At 43.9% G+C, this 24936-nt stretch overlaps 1 protein-coding gene across 1 annotated transcript in view; it reads left to right on the plus strand.

Moving 5' to 3' along the window:
• Positions 1-14245, plus strand: part of syn2b (synapsin IIb) — a 497087-nt gene extending 482842 nt beyond the window's left edge. The window contains 2 exon segments of the mRNA XM_038812667.1: positions 10155-10434; positions 13335-14245. Coding sequence (XP_038668595.1) covers positions 10155-10434; positions 13335-13470 — 416 coding nt within the window. The 3' untranslated portion in view covers positions 13471-14245.
• The last annotated feature ends 10691 nt before the right edge of the window (positions 14246-24936 follow it).

Genomic DNA, 24936 nt, shown 5'->3' on the forward strand with positions numbered 1-24936 from the left:
GCAAAACCTCACAGCTCTTAAACTCAATCCCCCTGTTGATGAAAGCCAACGCACAATATGCTATCTTAATAACCCTATCAACCTGGGTGGCAGCTTTGAGGGATCTATGAACGTGGACCCCAAGATCCCTTTGTTCCTCCACACTTCCAAGAATTCTGTCTTTTACCCTGTATTCAGCATTCAAATTCTGACTGGTCTGTAATTCCCAGGGATTTCCCTAGTCCCTTTCTTGAAAATGGGAACAACATTCATCTCCCTCCAATCATCCGGTACTACTCCAGTGAGGACACAAAGATCATCGCCAACGACGCAGCAATCTCCTCTCTTGCTTCCCATAGTAACCTTGGGTATATCCCATCTGGCCCTGGGGACTCATCTATCCTGATGCTTTTCAAAATTTTCAGCACATCATTCTCCTTAATATGAACCTGTTTAAGCCTATTAACCTGGTTCACGCTGTTCTCACGAGCAACAAGGTCACTACCTCCAGTGAATACTGAAGCAAAATATTCATTTAGGACCTCCCCTACGTCCTCAAACTCTTGGCACATGTTCCCTCCACTATCCCTAATCGTCCCTACTCTCACTCTGATCATCCTCTTATTTCTCACATAAGTGTAGAACACCTTGGGATTTTCCATAATCCTTCCCGCCAGGGCTTTTTTATGCTGCCTTCTAGCTATCCTAAGTCCATTTTTGAGTTCCTACCTGGCTACCTTGTAACCCTCTAGAGCCATGTCAGATCCTTGCTTCCTCAACCTCACGTAAGTTTCCTTCTTCCTCTTGACTAGAAGCTCCACTTTTCTCGTCATCCAAGGCTCCTTCACCTTACCATTCCTTCCTCGTCTCAGTGGGACAAAACTATCCAGCACTTGCAGCACGTGCTCCTTAAACAACCCCCGCATTACCGCTGATAGGATGATTGATTATAGACTTAACCATGAAGCCTTGCCTTGAAGGTCACATCCTGTGGGATGTAAACCCTTGATTGAGCATTGGGGTTCGTTGGTTGGGATTGACATCAGTGGCATTTCTCTTTAACTTTGCATATTTCTTTGGCACTGTTGAGTTGCCAATGAAGGGTGAAATTACATTCCAACCAATTGAATGCCTGCTGTGGCAGATGAGGCACAGCTAATTAAAGTGAAGCTTGCAATGAGCATGACACTCAAACATCTGGAGGGCACCCCCATTCTCCTATTTCACAGCCCTATACACTTATTCCTGAAAGACAAGCTTCCTAAACAACTGCAATTGGTAGTCAATAGAGCTCAACCCCATGGTAAGCAGATTTGTGCCTGGGGTTGTCCTCACAGTTCAGTTGTGTTTCCCCCTAAGAGAGGGTCTTCATTGCTCATAAGGCAGGGAAGCAAGCAATTCCTGAGTTGCCCACACTGCCCTTGCAGCCTGGCCTCTCATTGGATTCCACTCAGTTACCTCACAGTCGCCCCCAGTGATGACCCTCAGTATTACCTCCTGTCACCCATTTTCCAGTTCCCAGTGCAGAAACCCAGCAAGGGGGACCCAGGAAGTGATGCCTGCATGCCTGCCTCCACACCCACTTAAAGCAAGGCGTGCCCCAAAGTGAATGGAAGCTAAGGCTTGCCGGTGACCCCCCCCCCCCACCCACCCACCCCCCCCCCCCCCCCACGAGAATTAGAGACTGACCCCCAGCCCTGGCCACAAGTTGAACTTCTCCGTGTCCCCCACGTCCTCTCTGGTGCACCCTGAGCAGTGATGAACCTGGGGAATCATGGCTGCTGGAGCGCTCACCACCAATATCCCCTTTGAAGGGGAGGGGGTCTCTTCCGCCTTCGCCATGGTGAAGGCCATGGCGGAGGCGGAAGAAAAAAAGTGCCCCCACGGCACAGGCCCACCCACCGATCGGTGGGCCCCGATCGCGGGCCAGGCCACCGGGGTCAGATCGCCCCGCGCCCCCCCCCCCCCCCCACCCCAGGACCCCGGAGCCCGCCCGCACCGCCAATCCCACCAGTCAGGTAGGTGGTTTATACCACGCCGGCGGGAGCGGCCCATCAGCGGCGGGACTTCAGCCCATCGTGGGCCGGAGAATCGCCGCGGGGGGCCCGCCGTCCGACATGGGGGGCCCGTCGACCGACGCGGCGCGATTCCCGCCCCCGCCGAATCTCGGGGGGGCGGAGAATTCAGGATATGGCGGGGGCAGGATTGACGCCGGCCCCGGGCAATTCTCCGATGCCCCGGGGGGGTCGGAGAATTCCGCCCTTTCTCCCTGGCCTGTTATTTTCAATGGGACATTTAAATTCACCTGCTTTACGGCAGCTAGTGCTGTAAAAAAGGGAGCATATCCTTCTTTGCTCCGTTTCTTTTGGGCTCCAATGCTGGGTCCAGGGACCCACTGCGTTGCCTGAATCTCACCCGGCCTGAGTCAGGAAGATCAGGCGAGACTGGCGCTTAAGAGTTTAAGCGAAGGTAGGTGAGTACAGATGGCGATCTGCCGCTGAATTTCACTCCGAGGAAGTTATTGTTTAATGATCATTCATTCTCTAGAACAGGGCTGCCTAATATTGTGGATCACATGACTGGATCCACAGAGCACAGTGAATAAATATCATATAATCAAAACGCATTGGAGATAGGCAAGGTGACACGGTGTTCCATAAATTATTTTTGTATTAAAATAGTACGATGAAATTGTAGTAAAATAGTGAAATAAAAAATGAAACACTAATTCAAGAATCATCTGCAAAACCCAAACCCTTGTACTTTAAAGATCCGAGCGCACCTCCACCCCCTCCCCGACAACCACATGCTTAAAATCTAAATTGCTTTGAGCACAAATGTTGCAAGTGCCCTCCCATATACCAAAAAATAAATCATCCCATTTTCAAATAATCCAAATCCTCATGGTGAAAATCCAGCATCCTTATGCGAAAAGACCTACCCCTTCAAAAATTAAAGATCCATACGTCTGTACAATAAAAATCCAACCTTAATACATCAAAATCCATCCCTTACACAAAAGTCCACCCTTCGTACAAGACAGATTTCGCCACCATATGTTAAAAATCCAAACCTTATGCACTAAAATCCAAATCCAAAGATCTGTACGTTTCGCTCTCCGTCCCCTTCATTGTCTATTCCTTCTTGATCTGCTGCACCACCACGTTGTCCTCCTGTCATCTGGAGCGACCCCTCTGCTCCCACCAGTACTGCCTTGCCACCTTTCACACTTAAGCTGCACCAATCACTAATATATCAGCAGCTATGTCTGCCACTATCCAGGAAGCCATTGGGAAGTTTAACATTCAAAACCTCAATCACTTCCTGAATCCACAAAACTGCTAACATTATGGTCATCACCACGTAGGAGGTGCGAACATACATACGTGTTTCTGGTCTAGAGCAGCACACTGGAATATCAGACATGGAGAACAGCACATAATTAAATAAATGGAAAATTGGGTTAGCTATGCAATGGGTGTATCATCCTCTCCACCCAATATGCAATATTCAAACCCAGCATGTACCTCTCTGTGCTGTAAGTGTGAAAATGTATTCTTGCATTAACTTTGTCAAACACTCAACAGTCCACAGCTTACAGACCACTTAAGGAGGTATGAGCATTTCTCCCATCCTCTATGACCACATGGCTCATCTGCAAGAAATGCAAGTTCCAGGTTTAGAACTATAAAGCTCGTATACTGATAACATATCCTGGAAAAAAGCTTTAAACTGTGTTTCCAATTTTATACGCTTCTTCCACATGTATTTAAAACTCAACTTCAGTGGTTTACAGAAAAGAAGTAGTAAAAGATAACCAAAAATTCAAACTTCATTATATGATAATCTTTATTATTACCACAAGCAGGCTTGCATTAACACTGCAATGAAGTTACTGTGCAAATCCCCTAGTCGCCACATACCGGCACCTGTTCAGGTACACAGAGGGAGAATTCAGAATGTCCAATTCACCTAACAAGCACGTCTTTCGGGACTTGTGGGAGGAAACCAGAGCACCCGGAGGAAACCCCATGCAGACACGGGGAGAATGTGCAGACTCCGCACAGTGACCCAAGCCGGGAATCGAACCCGAGCCTAGAAGCAGCCTCGTAGCAGCAGATCAGGCTGCCTGGATAGAGTAGCAGCTTAGAAAAAGCTGGAGATAGGGAACCTCAACTTTGAAGCCCCCTCTTCCTCACTTAGCTGACATGGCATCCTGTTGCTGCTCTCAAGCTAGTAGGTCTCTGGCTCTCCAGCTTTGAGAGCCCACCCTCCATTCTTAAGTGGACAGTGGGCCCACTCTCTGGCTATTAATTCACCACTCTGTGTAAAATCACATTGAGCGACTGTTTTTCATACAGTCCATGTTTCTGATCCCCATTTGACAGTGGGATTCAGAAACTAAAGGGGAGAAAACCCTTTGTCCAAGCTGTCAATTTTGTTCTCCACGAAGCATCCTCAGTGATTGAGCTATTAGCTATAAATTTGAAATTTTTCCCATTTCTATAAAAGAGCTATAGAATTCTATAGGACTTGAGAAACAGATCATTAGTCTTTCTGGTCTGTACCTGTATATGGGCTGTAGTGCATAGCTGCAGAAATTGAATATTCTAGAAGATTAAAGCAGATGAAACAATTGTATGTTTTTCAAATGTCCGCTTTTGTCAAATTTGTATGTTCTACACAATGTTGAAATAACTATTATGCTGGTCTCCAAATGCTGTGATAATTCTTAGAACTCTCTGCATTTATTAGCTAACCTGGATTCATTGCTCACTTATTGTTTACATTCACATACCCACGTAAATAGGTAAACATTTCTCATGACTGTTTTTTAATAAGGCCTTAAAAGCAGAAAGTTGAAGGGAGGGGGGTATTAGTTTTCACCAAGCAATGTGAGCCTATTTTAAGCTATTTTACTATTGAGTATAAGAGTGTAAACAGCCCATTAGCACTTAATGTTAGTGTTATGCCCCTATTTAGACATATTTGTATTTTCATAACAGCTAATATGCAGAGGAAAATACAGGCCTTATAACTTATAATGGTTCAAACTTTTCTGTGAAAACAATGACATGATTAATAGTGCTCACTATTATTTATATGCAATCGTCACGCAGCAGTATAGGCTGAGGACAGATGCATAATTAATAGTGGAAATTAATAAGTTGCTGTCAGAGATACAGTTACATTTCTGACATAAGTTTTACGGAAATGGCACCTTGCTGTCTGGCTCCCCATTCAACTGCATTGACCATGTGAAGTTGTAGCACTTGCATGGTAGATAGGAGATAGGTTCACCACAGAAAGTTAGGAACAACATAGAACATACAGTGCAGAAGGAGGCCATTCGGCCCATCGAGTCTGCACCGACCCACTTAAGCCCCCACTTCCACCTTATCCCCATAACCCAATAACCCCTGCTATTCTTTTTGGTCATTAAGGGTAATTTATCATGGCCAATCCACCTAACCTGCACGTCTTTGGACTGTGGGAGGAAACCGGAAAACCCGGAGGAAACCCGTGCAGACATGGGGGGGAACGTGCAGACCTCGCACAGACTGTGACCCAGCGGGGAATCGAACCTGGGACCCTGGCGCTGTGAAGCCACAATGCTATCCACTTGTGCTACCATGCTGCCCAAAAGTCAAGTAATTTCACCTCTTAGATACTTTTTTATTGATCAGTGTTAACTACTGCTAACCAACCTTTCTGGCACTGAAATTAACTGTTACATATATGGAGTCTAATTTCCTCAAGCTTTCATTGTTGTTGGAGATTTTTTTTAAAGAATTAATCTTTTTACTTTTTCTTTGCCTTTGTTTTCTCTTTTAATCCAATCTTTCCCTTTCTTTGTTTTTCTTTATGTCCCTGACTTGTCATTGAATTCACCATTCTAAATTAGACTTCATTCTCATCTTTGCATTGTTCATTTTTGCAATCCTTCATTGATGAAGTGGATGCACAATTGCTTGCCTTGTTCACTTAAGTCACAGCTTGATGTTTCAATGTCATATTTCCAGCCACTTAACGGACAAAATATCATCAAAATTAGATGGACAAAAGCAAGTCTAAAACAGTGAGTGCCATGCATTGTCATGCCACAGCAAACTTTGGGCCATTATTGCTAAAACAACTGGATGGAGGAGCATGCATGCTATTTGCTCATCTGTACTCCAAGCAGGTGGGCTCCTCACCAGGAGCATATATTCCCAAAATGCCTTGAATGGAGTTTAGAAAAATGTCATAATGTGCTGGTGTGTGGCTGAGGAATACCCTGTTATTTCTGAAATTTTGGAAAAGGATCTCCTCCCCATAGCTAAAGCCTAAATAGGCGAACTTCTGAACTCATGTTATAATCATTTGCATGTAATTCTGCAGTTGTCCTAATCATATGAAGTAGATATGGTTGACCTTGTGCATTGCTTTAGAAGAGACATTTGTGGAGATAAAGTATAGTGTTGTGGCTAACAGAAACAAAAATGGCTTATTTTAATTCCTGGAGGACACTGAATTACACAGCCAGAAAATAAACATTCCTAAATATGCATTTGGATCTGCATGCAAGCATGCTATATGCAAAGTTTAATGTTACAGTTGAGGTCATAACAAAATGTGTTGACTTGTTTGTAAAAGTCTCTCTTATTTTTTTATTATAATTGTATTTGTTTTTTAAAATGCTCAGGTTTTACTGCAGTATTTTACATAATGTGGCTACACACTTGTACAGCTTGATGTGCAATAAAAACACAAAAGGTAGATGGGTCTTATGATATAATTTTTACACACATACCTGACAAAAAAAATAATTTGTTAAGAACATTTATATATTCTGTTTTCTACACTGACAATTCTCACAAGAAATGCAATAAGGGAAATCACAGTTACGTTCAAACTGAACCAAAAGCTAACACAGTAAAATGAGTTTAATTATGTTTCAAAATGTCAAAGTATCAACAGCTTTCATGACATTTTAAACATTAGTAGGATATCCTTCCAGAGGGTACGCATGCCCTAGTCCACACAATGGAGGAATCCCATGCAGGGTATGAACACTGGGGTCACCTTGAGCTCTGAAAACACAATATCCTCCATCGTGAGATTACAACAATCTAGGACAATTCAGTTAAGGACTATGCATATCTAATTAACCTCCTCTGTCTGAATTTAATTTAAATGCTACAACCACAGCTTATCCCTAAGCATGCAGTTTAATCTCACAGTAATGCTGAAAAACAAAGCAATTTAAAGATATACATGCGTTTATTGCGACCACTATTCAAGATTTGTTTCTTATTATTATTCAGAGATGAGTTTATTCTGCACCACGAAGATCATTGGATTTCGTAGATTATAATGAATTTATTTTAATCATACAGGCCCTAATTGCCAATGTACCCATTACTGTATTAGCAGTGGATTTAAAGCTGTATTTTAATGCACCCTGACATTCTGAAGAATGATGCAAGGCTCATTTAAATTTTTGCCATCAACATCTCTGTGAAACTGTGTTCAATTGTTAGTAAATCAAATCCCCTGTTGAAACACTCAATCAAATTTGTTTCATTCAAATCTAATTGAAATTTCAATGTAATGAAAATGTACTGTTTTAAAAATCATTCTGCGTTCCTTTTGAAGGAATCTATTTTGCAAAATCACATATATCGTGTATTGTAACGATGGAATATTGTTGAATTATTTAAATCCAGCACTTGCTTAAGCATTGGAAATGTAAATCTCAGAAATTTGTATAGATGCATTGACCATTTCTTGCATTATTATTTAAATTCTAAGAAACAAATTAAGGGATGTACTTTGAAGCAATCATGATTACCAATGTGGTAAGTATTCAACTTCAACCACCATCAGTGAGATTCATCAAACTGAGGCCAAGCACTTCTCACAGGAAGAGATGTGAAATCAGATGTCGAGTCACGTTGAGTCACTCTCGCACATCTTCGAGTATCTCCCTAAAGAATAACAGGGAACTTAGAGCAAAAAGAAATCTCCCCACCCTCTGCCTGGGCATGGTCCATTTTGTAAAAAAAATAAAGCTATGAGGGAAGAAATCTACTGAATTATGAATGCTGAAGAAATGTAAAAAGATGTTCATTAAAAGTACTTAGAGAAATTACAGTACTATTTCTCCCTGTATCCAAGATTAAATAGAACTGAATCGTCAATCAAATGTATACATCCTCAAGTATATTGTTCTAATATTATGGAACCGGGTTTTGCTACCAAGGCAGGTAGCTCAAGTCAGGTAATTTCCAGACCTGGCAGACCCACCTCAGTTTAAAGGACCCTCTTGCACACAATTTTCACCCTCCACTCTCCATACCACCTCTTACGCCCAGTCCCCTCCGTAGCCACTCACCCAGTATCCACAATGGCAGACCTCAAGAGCAATATGAAGATGAAAAATAACAAACTTCTAACAATCTAATACAACTCTCCATCATACACATTTGATACTTAAAAATATCTTAAATTCATGAAACCCATTCCAAGATTTTAAATTCCCTTGGGTTCAATCTGTTATGAAAACAAAGTTATAATCAGTAATGCCATCAAATACATCTAATTCTTTAATAGCCTCTTTAAACCATACAATTGTGAACTTACCCTCACTGAGATAAGTATTTTGTAGCTTTTAAAACTCAGCCAAGCATTCATAATGGTCTCAGCTGTAATGACAGCCTTTAGGAAAAGACAACAAGGAACTCCATTGAAACTTCAGGAACAGATGTTAATTTTTGTTAATAATCTACACACGATGACCTGTCAATCAAAGTAGTCAACAGAGAGTTTTAATTTAATTCAAACTAACAGCTTCAACCTGTTTTTTCATGTTTAAAGGCTCGGAATTTAATAAACGTCAGATAATTATACTTAAACAGACATTTTCCATCCTTTACAAGTGTTTGTGTCTGTGACTCCCATTCTGATGGGGTAAGGCCTTTGGAACAGTGTAAACATGGGGTCTTTATGAACTCAGCAATAATTTCAAGTGGCCCGGATGAGTTTGAGTTTTCCACCTGTGCAATTCACACCCCTACTCCTTCACCCTCGCAGATAAAATGGGATATGGCTGAATAGGGAGTGGGACTTCCAGCTGTGGGTCCCGCCCACCATTTTTAAAGTTTACCAGAGCCAACCTGAGAGCCATATAACATCAAATACCCAATGTTTGTACGTTGATTAATGAATTGCTTTTGCACTATTTTTCAATGCCCCTACATACACAAATACTGATATTGTTTTTTCTCAGCTGAATTTAAGTTTAATTCTAATTTTAAATTGATCGTTTAATATATCTTTATTATATGCAGTTGATCTTATGCCAGTTGTGAATAACCAAAAGATTTCTTGGCAAAGACTAGCATGTCAACTAATTTTTCAATTTTACACCACTGTTGTGTGCATGAAAGAAAATATGACTGATAATCGTACACAAATAAATTCTATCATTTATGGTACTTTACTAACTAGTTGTGTATGACTTACCAATACTACATAAATGTAAAACGTATTTCCCTTGGCTCTTTAAAAGGTTCTTAAAGCTTGTTGAAAAATGTATTGACCTTGACAATTAAACAGTGGATGAACCCCCAATTTCATGGACTGGCGACGTTGAAGTATTAGTTTGTAAAAGCAGTAAAATGGTCCATAGACTGCTTAACAATAAACTTGTTTTCATCAGCTAGTGATCCATTGTAAATAGGGTCAACGTTCTATGTTATTAACATAGCTTTGCTTACGTTTTGTAAATTTTTGCTTTTTTTGTGGCTCTTAGCATATTGCTTATTTTAACCTTGCTTTTCTGCTTCCTTTGGACTTTTCTATTGTTTTTGCTTTCAGCAATCTAGTACGTTATCTCCATGGACTGTTTACTTGTGACTTTAACTCCGATGCAAAAATTATTCTAACACTGGTATTGCCTTCATAAGCAAGGTTGTATTTTATTGGTGACAAAAGTCTGAGTTGCTGCTTACAATCGTGACTTTAAAATTATTACAAAGGTACTGAGTCTCACTAAATGTCACACCTTGAAGGTCACTGGGCACATAAAAAAAACTTCCTTTAATTTTCTAGTAAGGAAGCGCTGGATTTCAAAGTTGATAAGGATTTTTTATCAATATAACATTATATAGTATTTCTTGTGCTGAACATAGGGGGCCCAACACATCCACAAAGCCAAGGTCTACTGCAGCAACATCATGCTTTTCCTGAGGGGCAGCGTCCACAAGGAGGTCTGCGTCCCACTGGCCCCCCACCTCAACAACAAAGGCCACCAAGCCAAGCAACGCAACAGCCACAGCCTACTTTGCAAACCCAGCGATCACAAGGTCAACCACTGAAGGGGCAACCTGAGCAGAAGATGCAAGCACAGCCTGCACTCAAATCACAGCCAACAACTCCTCAGCAACAGCCACAACCCCATCCCCATTTAAAGTAAGATATTGTTAATTTTAGGTTTCTTTTTATGAAAAGTATAAAACTTCTGTCTCAAATATTAAACAACAAATATTGGTAACACAATAAAAATATAATTCAAACAATAAAAAAACAGATACCAAATATTCAAACAAGGATTTTCATAACTTCTGAACATGCGCAATATGAAACTCCATGGTGTTCCATCCATGCGGATCTAAAACATTCCAGTCCACTTTTATTCCTTCCCTCTCTCCCCTCCTTCCTTTCCTCACCCCATACCTTTATACTCTGTTGCTTACCCACCACCTTTACAATTGCTTTGCCTTCTCCCCTTGACTCTTACTTCCCCACCTCCTCTTCCTCTTCTACCATCCCCTTTCCCCTTTACCCTCAACCCTTTGCCTCTTATATCTCCCTTCTCTTCCTTCCCTTTATCCATATCCCCTTTCACTTCTCCTCCCTTTTAGTTTAGTCATGATTTTTTTTCAGTCAGTGGTCTGAAAAGTGGGTTAAATCTCCCACACTGCAAGCCAGTTAATAAGTTGCAAAAGGTAAGATGGGTCAATTTTTAAAAAAATTAACTGAAAATGCCTTGGTATCTGGGTTCCTAAATCAAAACAGTAGTTGGGACAGGTTCAACCATATTTACAAATTTAAATTAAAAACATAAAATGCTGGAAATACTCAGCAAGTCAGGCAACGTCAGTGTGGGAAGAATTAGCATCGCAAATTTATTACGTTTTCTAGGCATCTTGATTGGAACTGTATTCACAGATATGCCTCTCAAGTTGCCTGTTCATAATGATGACACCTCTAAGGGAATTCTGCCATAAAATCATGATTCAAAGTAATTCAGATACTGCAGTAACAGGGACACTTGCTCTTTAAAGCAAGTAGCTATTTTCCACATTACCCACACTGATTTGGTACAATGTTCTGCTTCACCATTACTTGCACTGAAAATGAAATGAAAATGAAAATCGCTTATTGTCACGAGTAGGCTTCAATGAAGTTACTGTGAAAAGCCCCTAGTCGCCACATTCCGGCGCTTGTCCGGGGATCGAACCATGCTGCTGGCCTGCTTGGTCTGCTTTAAAGGCCAGCGATTTAGCTCAGTGAGCTAAACCAGCCACTGAGCACACAGGAAAAGGTTTGTTCAAGCGGATCTCATGACATATTTTATAACGCTTTCCCTGATGCAACCAAAGATGAGCACAGATGAAGAGATGGTTCCTTTGGATGCCAATCTACAGAATGATGACTCTTTTCTTAAATTATTATTTTTGCAGAGTCCTGTGTGTTTACACCTCTTTTGGTTTTCTTATGCTTTGTTTCTGACAAGTCAATGAGCTTCAAGTAAACTAGTTCTTGCGAGCTATATACAATATATAATCCAGTCAAAAATGAAGATCTCAAACTCCACATTCGTAGATTTCAGTTTATGTTCCCTGAAATAAACAGCAGAAGAAAAGTTGCTCATTTACACTACCATCAGCAGACCAGAAGACGTGAAATCCCTGTATGACTCGAACCTACATTTTTTACCGTTTCCGTTTAATCTGTTTTGGTACATGATGCAGCTACAGAATTTCCATCAATAATTTTTGAGATTAACAATTAAGCTATATTAAATAACACACATATAAGACAGCAATAAAAAGTTTTTATTATATGCATAGAATGTTTGCATATAAAGAGAATTAATAAATAGTACAACAAAAATATATACTCGACTGATACCTGGGATGGTGGGCGGTGTTATCAAACGAGGAATGTTTGGACAGGCTGGCTCTGGATCCATTGGAGCTCAGAAGAATCAGAGATGATTTTAATGAAAGATCCTGAGGTGATTTGACAGGTTGGATGCTGAAGAGATGTTTCCCCTTATGGGATAGCCTATAAAAGGGGACACCATGTACAAATAAGGGGGCTGAATTCTCCGATTCTGCGACTATGTCCGCAGGATCCGTCTGCTCTTACGACTGGAAAGTCACGCCACCCCCACACCGATCGTCCGTCCGGTGGGGGGCTAGCAGCCACGCAGCCCCCGGCTTTACCTGCGGATACGGCCGCAGAATGGCTGGGACCGTGTATCATGGTGTCGGCCGTGCAGATGACTGCCCCCCCAGTAGCCAGCCTCGCTACCCCAGGATAACTCCTCCACCAGTTCCCCTAGCCCCGTCCAAAAGTCCCCCCCCCCCCCCCCCCCATGGTGGCGTTGGACTCGGTCCGCAGGCCCACGTGAGGTTCCCGAAAATTGTGAGCACACGCGCCCCACGCTATCGGGATCTCAGCCCATTGGGGTAGGCCCTCCGGTGACGTCCTGAGGCTGTCCATAAGGCGTCCACTGTACACCGCGAGTACGCTGTTTTTGAGTGGGCGGAGCATCACAAAAACGGCACCGACCCTGATTCCGGCGTAAACGGGGATTCTCCGGCCGATTGCCCCTTTAGTATGAAGTATAGGAGAAACTTGGTTCTTTTAGAGGGGTGTGAGTCCTTGGAACTCTCTTCCCCAGAGAGAAGCTGGGGTCATTGAATATTTTTAAGGCAGAGGTAGACAGATTCATGACTAACTAAGGGGTCAAAGGTTTTTGGGGGTAGCCAGGAATGTGGAGTTGAGGCCACAATCAGATCAGTCATGATCTTATTGAATGGCACAGCAGGCTCGAGGGGCCAAATGGCCTACTCCTCTTAATTCGCAGTTTGTATGTGTCACAATTAAGTATTTGTTAATCAGTTGGGGTCATAGAAATGATTAGGGCAAATTTTCTAATGCTGATGGAACAAATAATTGAGGTGCTACCACCTTTCATGATAAGATGATTTTATGAGGAATGATGGTTTATTGATAATATAAATCTTCCAATTATCAAAATATATTTAAGTGCATTGGCTTTTCTTTTGGTTTTGCAGTAAATCACAGTCTTTGACCAATGCATTCAGCATTACGGAATCATCACTATTTCGATCAAGTATGAATGAGGACGAAGCAAAAGCTGAAACAATCCGCAACTTGAGAAAGTCTTTTGCCAGCTTATTTTCTGATTAAAAAAATTGAATGCCTTGAAGTGTTGTATAACCCCATGTCAATGTTAGTTACAATAAGCTGTAGCGTGCTATCTTCAGTGACCATAGACAAATTCTGTTCTGTTGTCCTAGAGTTGATGCATTCTGTAGTGCACTTGCGGGTGGCTAGTGTAGTGTGTACAAAGTAGGATGTGGCATAATGAACTGCTTTAGGTCAGTTAGAAGCAAGATGATTTTTGTAAATTTAAAACAGATCACACTCCATTTACCCGTGCAATATCTGAGTGGTTTCAACAGGGGAAAGAAACTAACCTTTAGCATATTCACTGTGATGTTGTGGTATGTGCACAGAGATGCCTTATAGTGAATGTAACATTTCTATATTTTATTCAATAGTGAAGTCTGACAGTACAATACTCAATTGAAATGTGCTTAATTCTGCTCAAAGTCTTGCCAGAATGTTAATTCAGCTTAGTGTTAATAATTAGTTAACAAACTGCTTTCGTGACTAACTGGACTATGCTGTAATAAGTTTGATTCAGTACATGTGTTGTGGCCAATTTACAAGTTACTTTTGAATTGGTTAAAAGTAACAAAAGTACACATTAGTATTAACTGTGAATTGATTGAAATCACTTTGTAATGTAAGGAATGATAAAAAAAATTGCATTCCTTGATATTTGCACTTCTAAAAGCTGCTTTCCTCTTAAATGTAACAACCTATACAGGCAATTGGAGGTATCAGAATAACTTCCTATAGACATTGATGTATATTAAAAGGTCTCTGCATTACCTTAGTGTATGTGTTGTATAATATGTTGTAAATTCTTGTTCCTAGCATACTTTAGCCTTTTGCTTGCTTTTCTAACCCGGTATAACTTGAATGATCTGATAAAACGGGGCAACTTTGTGACCGGTGTGTATATGTTCATCAAATAAATGAAGACATTGCGACTATTTGCGGAGATACCTCCAAAGGGAACTAGAATATCTCAACATATTGAAGCTGTCATGTTTTACTATTTATACTATGCCAATTGAGCAGCACCTGTTTAGGCATTTTGGTATATCATTACTTTCCTGTAGAATGTTCACAAATAAAACTGCAGTGAATATACCACACACCAATCATATTAACGGTACTTATCAACATTAAGAATAAAGTCACAGAAATGTGATATATTTAACACCAATCACTTTCTTCTCGTAGCTGTAGACACGAAATTGAAAAAAAAACAGAATTTTAACAAAGAAGCAAACTGTCATTAATATAGAAGACTGAAAAAAGAGAAGTTTAAAATTGATTGTAAGTAAAGAAAGAGGAGATGGCAATAAATCGGCAAGGCCATTCATTGAGAAAACCTTATTCATATTCTTTTGCTTTAATTGATTTACTAATCCCTCATCCTGGGACCAGCCAGCTGGATCACCGTTGTCTTTTCCATTCCCATATATTTCTATGTTCCTATCCTTTCCCAGGGGAAAAACATAATATCAATATCATTATTCATGAGTCACATATTTGATTGTAATATTAAATTACAATTTGTCATCCCTGGATTTAATTTAAGTCGACAAACTAATTCTGTTAGCTTCCTGAGAATGTTCTGTTCGTGGAGCTTTTTAAAACTTTGGTAATAATATTATGTTGTCAATATTATATCCTCTCTCATTCCTTCTAACTATGAGACTAATGAAAATAAATAGTTCTCTCTACATTCCTTGGTGAAATCCTACAACACATACAGTCTTATTTAAGAACATCCTTACTATAGATTTTAGCTTTCACACTCAAATTAGTTTTAGCAAGAAAATATTTATTAATGAATGACAGATATCAGTGGTTAGACAAAATCCCAATTTATGTAATCTGATCATTTTTCTGAATTAAACAATGCAGTACATTAAAGCCAAATGTGGCCAATGAACAATAATAATTTTATGGCGATATTCATAACATAGCAAAATTCATAGTGCCTCAAGATTATATTGAGCAATGTTCTCTGTTAAGGTTTTACCCAAATTTACAATAAGTAGCAACTGTATACATATGAAAAAGAAGATAAGAGGGTTTGATTTAACCACACATCTTTCTTGTCTAGCAGGCATGTATAAAAACAATATTATTCTGGTCGATACCAAATTTATCAACCAACCATTTCTAATCCGGCCACTAAATGGTACATATATAAAAGTTAAAGGAATGGTAGCCACAGTGATTTCAGTTGCACAAAATGAATTTATTTTTAGTTATTCATTTTCCAGGTCCATTCTTAGTTATTAATTCATGATACATTTTTCTGGCCTCCATTGCAGTTGATGAAAATTCTTATTCATAGGACGAGTTTATACTTAAAAAAACACATGGATGTTTCCATTTATCATCAACATTTATTTCAGTGGTACATTTTAGTCATGAAAATGTACTTCAAGATAATTTAAGATTCACCAGTTTTCACGTGTGCTATTATCTCAGAAACATGCTTTTGACCGGCATGTCCTTGCAGCACTTGAACTTGGAATCACTCTTGAGCAACATTGAGAGAAAATGCTTATGTTTACTGCTCACTCTATATTAAAGAAAGAAACTTGCAGAACTCCTTTCACATCCTCTGAGTATACCATAATACTTCACTAATAAAGTACTTTTGAACTGTATCCCTTTTGTTTAATAAGACAAACATGGTAGCGAATTTGCAGACAGCTTGGTCTCACAAATAAAAATGCGACGGATGATTGGTTAATCTTTTTTTTTGCTAATTTGGTTCAGGGATATATTTTAGATGGAACATTGTGGATGTTCCTCTTCTCTCCCTTGATCTTTTATGGTCACCTGAGAGGGTAGGTAGAGTGGGCCTGTTTTACATTTTCATAAGAATTTCAGAAAATTCTTAATTTTAATCCACGGAGGCTCTGCTGTTTGCTACTTAACCACAACACACAATAGTCAGGCATGTAGAAAATCTTTCTGATCAAGTGCTCTCCGAAGGTCAGGAGGTCATCCCCACGCACGCCTTCAATTTTGCTGTGCCTTCATACCACATCAAACAGGAAGATGTATTTTCTGAGTTTGAACTCCTTTATTCCCAGCTATCCCACCACAAATGAACATCCAATAAAGACGCTGAGTCCTTAAAAGCACGCATGGCTGATCTAGTGCACAAATATTGCGGGATAACCAATGACCTGATCGATTTTCACATGCAGTCCGAATGTATGATGGCATTGCGAGGTTGCAAGACGAAGCCAAACATGTCCACCAGCCTGAAAGGGATTGAAATAATCATCTTCAACAAGCAAAAGTACATTGGCAAAATGCGTGCCATTTTAAATGACGGCTCCAAATTCATGTCCATTGGACCCGCCACTGAGCATGACCAAACGGCCCTGCTCAAAAGAAAGTAACAAAAACTTTGTTAGACTTGTGCAAGAGCAGCAAGCTGTCTGGTAGAGTACATGATAGGATTGGTCTTCATGGTTTGTTGTATCCAAATAACCACGGGCTGCCCAAGACACACAACAATGATGTCCCTTTACAACCTATCTTATCCGTGGTTGGTTCTGCAAAATATGAATTGTCCAAATGGTTGAGTGAACTGCTGCCGTGTTATTATCACTGTATTAGATAGAAGGCACCAATTACTCATAGGGATTGGGTAAACACCTTGTGAGTTCATTTTTAAAACGAGCACATAAGAACAGTTATACATGAGTGTAAAACGTGAAGGCATTGGAGCATTATGTGTGTGCTCTGCTCAAAGCAAAAGCAAAACTAAGACTGGATCACATGACACACTTCCCTTCTAAGTGCTGTCATGCTGATATCCCTTAGATGCATATTACAACACACCTTTTTCTTTTTAAGGATATTTTCCTTCTTCCAAAGAAAACTATTTACAATGCATGTTTGTGTTTTCAGATTTAGGTTTATTGTCACATGTACCAAAGTACAGTGAAAAGTATTGTTCTGTGTACAGTCCAGGCAGATGGTTCCATACATGAAAAACATAGGGGCTGGATTCTCTGATCTTGATACTAAGCGCTGATGCCGGCGTGGGAACAGTAGTGTTTTACACCAGCAAAAATGGCGCAACAGCTGCACTGATTCAGCAACCCTAAATGGGCTAGCACCATCGCCACATGGAGCGCAACCATGCGAAACAGCACCGGATTCTCCGGGTCTGTGATTGGCGCACTTGAAGCTCTTACGCCGCAGCTGCGCTGAAACAATCGATCCCCCACGCACACTGTCCCAGCCAACAAGATGGCTGGAAGGAGAGCAGCGCCACGGTTCAGGAACACTAAGTTGGACACCCTCCTGGATGCCGTGGAGAAGAGACGGATGATCCTCTACCCCGGCCCGGGAGGAAGGCCAACAGGCACCGCCATTCGCCATGCCTTGGTGCACATGGCAGATGCAGTTAGCAGCGTGGGCAACGTCGTCCGGACTGGCATCCAGTGCAGGAAGAAACTGCACGCCCTCCTCAGATCCAACAGGGTGAGCAGGCAGCACTGTGCCCCTGGCACCAGACCCCTCCCCCACACACATGTAACCCGGACCCCGCCCTGGGGGATGGCCGAACCCCCACCCTGCCCCACATGCCAGCACCCATGCCAGCTGCAATGGCCGCGTGCCCTGGCCACTGATGCAATCACCTACCTAACTCCTAGGCTGCATGCATCAGAACGTCTAACAGTGTCGTGTGTGTTTGCCACGCACAACTGCTAGCAGTGGGAGAAGACCAGAGGGGGACCACCAGACTTGCGGCCCCTCACCGTGCCCGAGCAGAGGGCACTGGACGTGTTCGGCAACCTGGAGGAAAGGAAGGTCGCCAACACGGAGGTTGGCAGTGGGCGTGCAGATGAGACCCTGCTTAGTTGTGGTTGCCCATGACACGTGTGGACTCAACCCCCAAACCACCTTCAACCCACACCCATCACCCCCCGTCCCTGCCTCCCAACCCCCTCCACCCCTCTCATGCCCCCCCCCCCCCATCCTTCACCCTTATCCCCCACCCCACACTTACACACACCCCTGGCCCATTGTCTAACTATACATGTCGTCTTGTGTCTTACAGGACCTGCCGGTGATGAGTCCGATCCATCCAGGGCACCCTGTCCCCAGCCTGTCCCCAGCCACTGCCAGAGCCAGTGTCCCCCAGACGGTCGAGCACTGACAGGGAGAGCAGCCTGAACACCAGCCCTCTGCCCGAGACCCAGGAGACCCCGGAATTCGGATCGGAGGTAGACATGGACTTTACGTCAGTGCTGTCTCCAACATCCTCCACCATCTCAGAGACTATCACCTCGGTTGAAGAGGCTCCTGAGACACTATCTGATGCGCACCACACATCGCATCCGATACAGCAGGTGGAGGTAGGAGCAGCTGAGGGGCCGGGCGGTCGGAGGGCAGGCTGGCCCCAGCAACCAGATGGGTCCCGGCCTCCTGGAACATCCAATCACAGCCACAGTGTAGGTGCAGTCAGAGATCCAGGGACTACAGGAGGATGACGGCCAGCTTCCAACACCTGCAGGGGCATGTGGAGGAGTCCATCCATGTTCAGGAGTAGGGGGTGGTACCGGTCATGCGTGTCACCCAGGCCGACACCGCAAGGGTGGAGTCCGCGGCGGAGGCAATGGGAGCGGCGATGTCAGATATGGGTCAGAGTGTGCAAGACCTGGGGCATTCTGTGCAGGCGGGTTCATGGCCCTGGACAGGGCTGCCCTCTCACAGGCAGCCATGTGCCAGAACCACCTGGACATCGCAGAGGCACTTCTCAGCATGGTCCAGTCACAGCAGGCCATGGCTGAGAATGTTGACGGCATTGCCCAGGCGCTGGCCGGCGTGGCACAGACACTGGGTGGAGTGACCCAGTCCCAGCGGGATGTGGACCAATCACTGGCTGATGTTGCACAGACCCTCAGGGTGGTAGTACAGCCACAGATGGAGATGGTCCACTCCTTGTGCTCCATGACCGCGAATGTGCAGACCCAGATCAAGCCCAGAGTGGGCTTCCAGGACTTGCAGCGCCAGGTGGTGGGGTGGGCCTCAGGAGTTGGCTCCGCTCACATCCCCGCCCAATGGAGTGGCCTGGGAGCCATCGGACACCCCGAGGGAGGAGGAGGTGCTGGGCCGTGCTGGTGACACCGGCAGGGGAGATGCCAGAACACCGTAGCACCTCGGTCTCCACCCTCCTGTCCCTGGTGCATCTGGTGGGCAGAGGGCAGAACAGGGTGGCACCATGCCACCCAGGGTTCCCGAGCAGCGGCAGGGCCCATCCAGGCCAGGTCACCCCAGGAGACGTAGACCAACAAGGACCCTTGGCGCAGGGCAGAAGTCACAGCAGGCTGCCTCCACTCCTGCTGTGCCATCTGGGGAACCACCTAGGCGTAGTGTTAGGGCCTGTAAGGCCAGAAAGTTGGACATCAGTTAAGTTAGCATGGGTGCAGGGCACAGTTGAGTTATAGGAGCTAGGGCACAGACTGTATATACAATAAACAGCTGCTGACACTGTTGAAAGCTGCCTTGGTACTCTGTCTGATAGGTGCGGTGATGCGCCGGTCAGTGTTGGACAGGGGGAGTGGGAGGTGGAGTACTAGTGCAGGCCCCGTGGGCGGACAGTGCTCCGCACTCTCCCTCCCTCCCGCCTTGCCCCGACCGTCCCCAGCACTCCTACGGGTCCGTTTGATGGACTGGCCAGCTCGCATGCAGGGATGACCCAGGTGGAAGGTGCTACTGTGAGCATGAGTCAGACAGTGTCATATTATGTGGCGCACGAGAGCTCATCGCAGAGCGGGCTGTCATCATCCTCCATCCCATGGACCAGTCCCACTGTCACTGGCAACCCACTGCCCCCAGCTTGTAGTGCCACAGGTAAATATAACAGAGAAGAATGTGCATGGGGGTGGTTTAGTGGTGTGGGGGTGAGGGTGTTCAGTGGTGTGGGAGGTGAGGGGGTGTGGTACTGTGGTGTCCGGGCCCCTGCCCATCAACCCTCCTCCTCCCCTAGTTGATGAAACGTGTGTCAACTAATTGGCCCGTGCATGCTGGCCCTGGCAGTTCCATTGTGCGGCCTGCCATGCCTAGCCAGCCCCCATGTCCTGCTCATTGTCCCCCTTATCTGACGAAGCCTGCCCTTGCTCCTCTTCCCCCTCCAGCATATCGCCCCTCTGCCAGGCTAGATTATGGTTATTTATCTCCAGTGTAGCTGTCTACCTAGGATCTCAAAATTTCAGGGCAAATTTCCCATCTACTGATGTCATGCTGATGTCAAGACATATTGCAACAATTGCTACAACCAATTCTGAGCGTGTTTTCCACATACAAGGTGAAGGAGTCATAGGTATTCCTGCCGCATCACTAAATCACGGCAATCTAAACATGCTGCCATTATCTGAATTTGATTTAATTGAACTTATGAACTTAGCAACTTGGACAGAGTTCAGCTTTAACAACACCATACTGGGTGGCACGGTCGCACAGTGGTTAGCACTGTTGCTTCAGGACGCCAGGTATCCGGGTTCGATTCCTGGCTTGGGCCACTGTTTGTGCGAGTCTGCAAAAATCCCCTAGTCGCCACACTGTGGCACCTGTTCGCATACACTGAGGGAGAATTCAGAATGTCCAACTCACCTAACAGCACGTCTTTCGGGACTTGTGGGAGGAAACTGGAGCACCGGAGGAAACCACACAGACAAGAGGAGAACGTGCAGACTCCGCACAGACAGTGACCCAAGTGGGAACCGAATCTGGGACCCTGGTGCTGTGAAGCAACAGTGCTAACCACTGTGCTACCATGCCGCCCTGTACACACCTTTCTGGGCTCCATCCTGCATTCAAATTCATGCTTGAAAGGGAACAGTTTAACAAGCTCCCATTCCTTGACAGGCTAGTTGAGAATTCTGCTAATGGGCTCTCTACTGTCTTTCGCAAGCCTCCCTTCACTGATCAATATATGTGCTGGGATTCCCACAGCTCCATACACTATACGATTGGCCCTATTGACAACCTCATAAATAGGGATCAAGTGATTATGCTTATGCGCAAGCATGATATCGAAATAGACTGCATCAAAGCTATACTGCAGGATAATGGCTATCCTGATCAGATACTTTCTCACTGTAGATCCACAACCTCATGAATGGGCCGAAGGCATTTGCTCTTGAAAAGTGGTTGGTCTACCTCAAATTACCCTGGAAAGGGAAGGTGCCTCACCAATTTGAGCGACAGGTGAATCTAGCCATTTCACATTGATACTGTGCTGTAGCAACACAAGTGGTATTCTCCATTAACATTATGGCATCAGATCAAAAAGATGTTGCCTATAACACAAATGAGTCTTGTGGTATATGAATTTCAGTGCCAGCATGATGCCAGTTATGAAGGCTGCACATCCCAATGACTGGTGTATCATATCGAACAACACAACTTTTCGGCTGTTTGCAACAGACAGAACATTAACAATATTTAACCAGCCTGTGCTTTCAAAATTCAGATTCAAAAGTGTTCAACATGAGATGTGATTCCGTGATTGGACAGTATTTAAAGAACAATCCTGAATGTGCTAAGAATTACATTAACAACTAGTTTAGGATAATATGTTGGGTTTGCAATATGGTTCATCTAAATTTAAAGCAACATACATTCATACACAGGACAATCCCCTTGGCCGACAGAGAGAACATGTCAGGCATTGCTCCCTTTTCCATTAAATAAATGCTTGGGGGACAACAGTTCCCTGGTGCATTCCCCAAGACAACACATCGACCGGAGTCCACTGGCCAACTAATCCACATTTTTTTTCACATGTGTCATGCGAATTTCACTTGAAGAAATGTTTGTCTGCTCAAGTGGCTGCAGTGATGTCAGACTGTGGGTGGAGCTGAGCTCTGGCTCTGCTTTTTAGTTTCACTTTGAGGAAAGGCTTGGCTGTGCTCTCCATACCACAATCTAATAAAAGTCGTGGGTCAGGTGATGTCCATGATATACTTTGGAGTTCTCTAAACCTTGGCCCATAACAAATTGGCGGCTCCTCTGGGATAAAAGTCTATCTATTGAGTTGGCTTTGCGAACTTAAAGACGGTGAGGGGTGAGCATATTGTGGTAGCTTTTCAGGTGTGGTATTTTAGTTTAAGTAGGGAGTGTGATGTGGACAATGGCTCTTTCAGAGGCTCGGAAGTTTTTGGGGATGGAGATGGTCGCACGCAGTACCTTACAGACAGAGACTAAAAACAGACTGTTAGATTTGGCAAACAAATTGCATTTAACATTACCTGCCAAGGTACGAAAATGTGAGGTACTTATGGCGGTAGCTGAGCATTTAAAATTGCCTGAGATACAGTCTGACGCATTGGAAATGGCAAAACTTCAGTTACAAATCAAGCAACTTGAACATGAAAAAGAATTAAAGCAGCTTGAATACGAAATGAGAGAAAAAGAAAGAATAGCCCTAGCAGAACAAAAAGAAAGAGAAAGGGAAATACAGATCAGGGAAAAAGAAAAAGAGAGAAAAAGAGATAGAGAGGAAAAACAAAAAGAGAGAGAAAGAGATAGAGAGGAAAAAGAAAAGGAGAGAGAAGCAAGGAGAAAAGAAAGAATGGCCCTAGCAGAACAAAAAGAAAGAGAAGGGGAAATACAGATCGGGGGAAAGAAAGAGAGAGAGAAAGAGAGAGAGAGGAAAAAGAAAGAGAGAGAGGACAGGGAAAGAGAGAGAGAGTTTGAACTTTGGAAAATGGCCATGAAACATGACAGTCAGTTAAGATTGGCAGATGGAAAGAAAAACGTACAGTTGGAGGATAGTGATGAGGATGAAACGAAAGAGCTTCATAGTCAGAGGCTTGGTGGGATCTATTTAAATATGTCCACGCATTGCCAAGGTTTGATGAGAAGGAGGTCGAAGTCTTTTTCATTTCATTTGAGAAGGTAGCTAAACAAATGAAATGGCCGCAGGACATGTGGGTATTACTGATTCAAACAAAGCTGGTAGGTAGGGCTAGTGAAGTGTTTGCATCACTATCAGAGGAGATATCTGAGACGTATGAGGAGATGACAAAATCCATCTTAGATGCATATGAACTAGTGCCTGAAGCCTACAGACAAAGGTTTAGAACTTTAAGGAAAGAACCTGGTCAAACTTACATGGGGTGCGATTCTCCGCTCCCCACGCCAGGTGGGAGAATCGCGGGAGGGCCAGGCGACACACGACACGCCCCCCTGGCACCCCCCGCGATTCTCCCACCCCCTGCTTGGAAGAATCGCCGCTCGCCGTTTTTCACGGCGACCGGCGATTCTCCGGCCCGGATGGGCCGAACGGCCTGCCGTTCCCGACCGGTTCACGACGACGGCAACCACACCTGGTCGCTGCCGTCGTGAACATGGGTGCCAAATGCTCGATTGAAGCTTGTGGGGGGCGGAGAGGGGAGTGAGCACCACGGCCGTGCTCGGGAGGGGACTGGCCCACGATCGGTGCCCACCGATCGTCGGGCCGGCATCTCAAAGCGACGCACTCTTTCCCCTCCGCCACCCCACAAGATCAAGCCACCACATCTTGCGGGGCAGCGGAGGGGATGACGGCAACCGCGCATGCGCGGGTTTGAGCCGTCAGCCGTCGTGATGTCAGCCGCGCATGCGCGGGTTGGAGCCGGCCAAACTGTACATGCGCGGCTGACATCACATAGGCGCCGCCGTCGCGTCATTCTCGGCGCGCCGCCTTGACGCAAGCATCAAGGCCCGGCGGCCGAGAGTTACGGAGCGCCGCTCCTAGCCCCCCGGGTGGGGGTGAATAAGGTGAGAGGAACGGCCTCCGAGGCCGTCGTGAAATTCGGCAGAGTTCGCAACGGCCTTCCCGATTGATCGCGGGAGTGGAGAATTCCAAAGGATCAAACAGAGTAATTTTGATAGGTGGATAAGGGCTTTGAAAATATACCAAACATATGAAGCTCTCAGAGAAGTCATACTTTTGGAGGAGTTTAAAAATTCAATTCCTGATGTAGTGAGAAATCATGTGGAAGAGCAGAGGATTAAAACTGTGAGATTGGCAGCAGAAATGGCAGACGATTATGAATTAGTTCATAAATCAAAGTTTGGTTTACGACATCAGTTTCAGCCTGTGAGGGATAGAAACTTGGGACATGAGAAATATTCAAGTGGTAAAGGTAAAGGTGATCTGATGGTAGATAATAAGGAGAATGTACCTCAGATTAAAAAGGAAATCCAGGAGGGTGGAATAGACATGAAAAGTTTTAAATGTTTTCACTGTAATAAACTAGGCCATGTAAAGTCACAGTGTTGGCGGTGGAAGAAAAGCACTGGGAAGGCTGATGTGGTAAAACAGGATAAGACAGTGGGGTTTGTTAAAATGGTAAAGGAAAGCCCAAGTGAAGCGAAGGAGGTGCAAAAGATTGTACAGCCTGTTCAAGAGGTGATTGATAAGAAGGTGCCAGATCTCTTTAAAGAATTTACTTGTGTGGGTAAAGTTTACTCATGTAT

This window comes from Scyliorhinus canicula, chromosome 11 (genome assembly GCF_902713615.1).
Source record: "Scyliorhinus canicula chromosome 11, sScyCan1.1, whole genome shotgun sequence".
NCBI classification, from domain to species: Eukaryota; Metazoa; Chordata; class Chondrichthyes; order Carcharhiniformes; family Scyliorhinidae; genus Scyliorhinus; species Scyliorhinus canicula.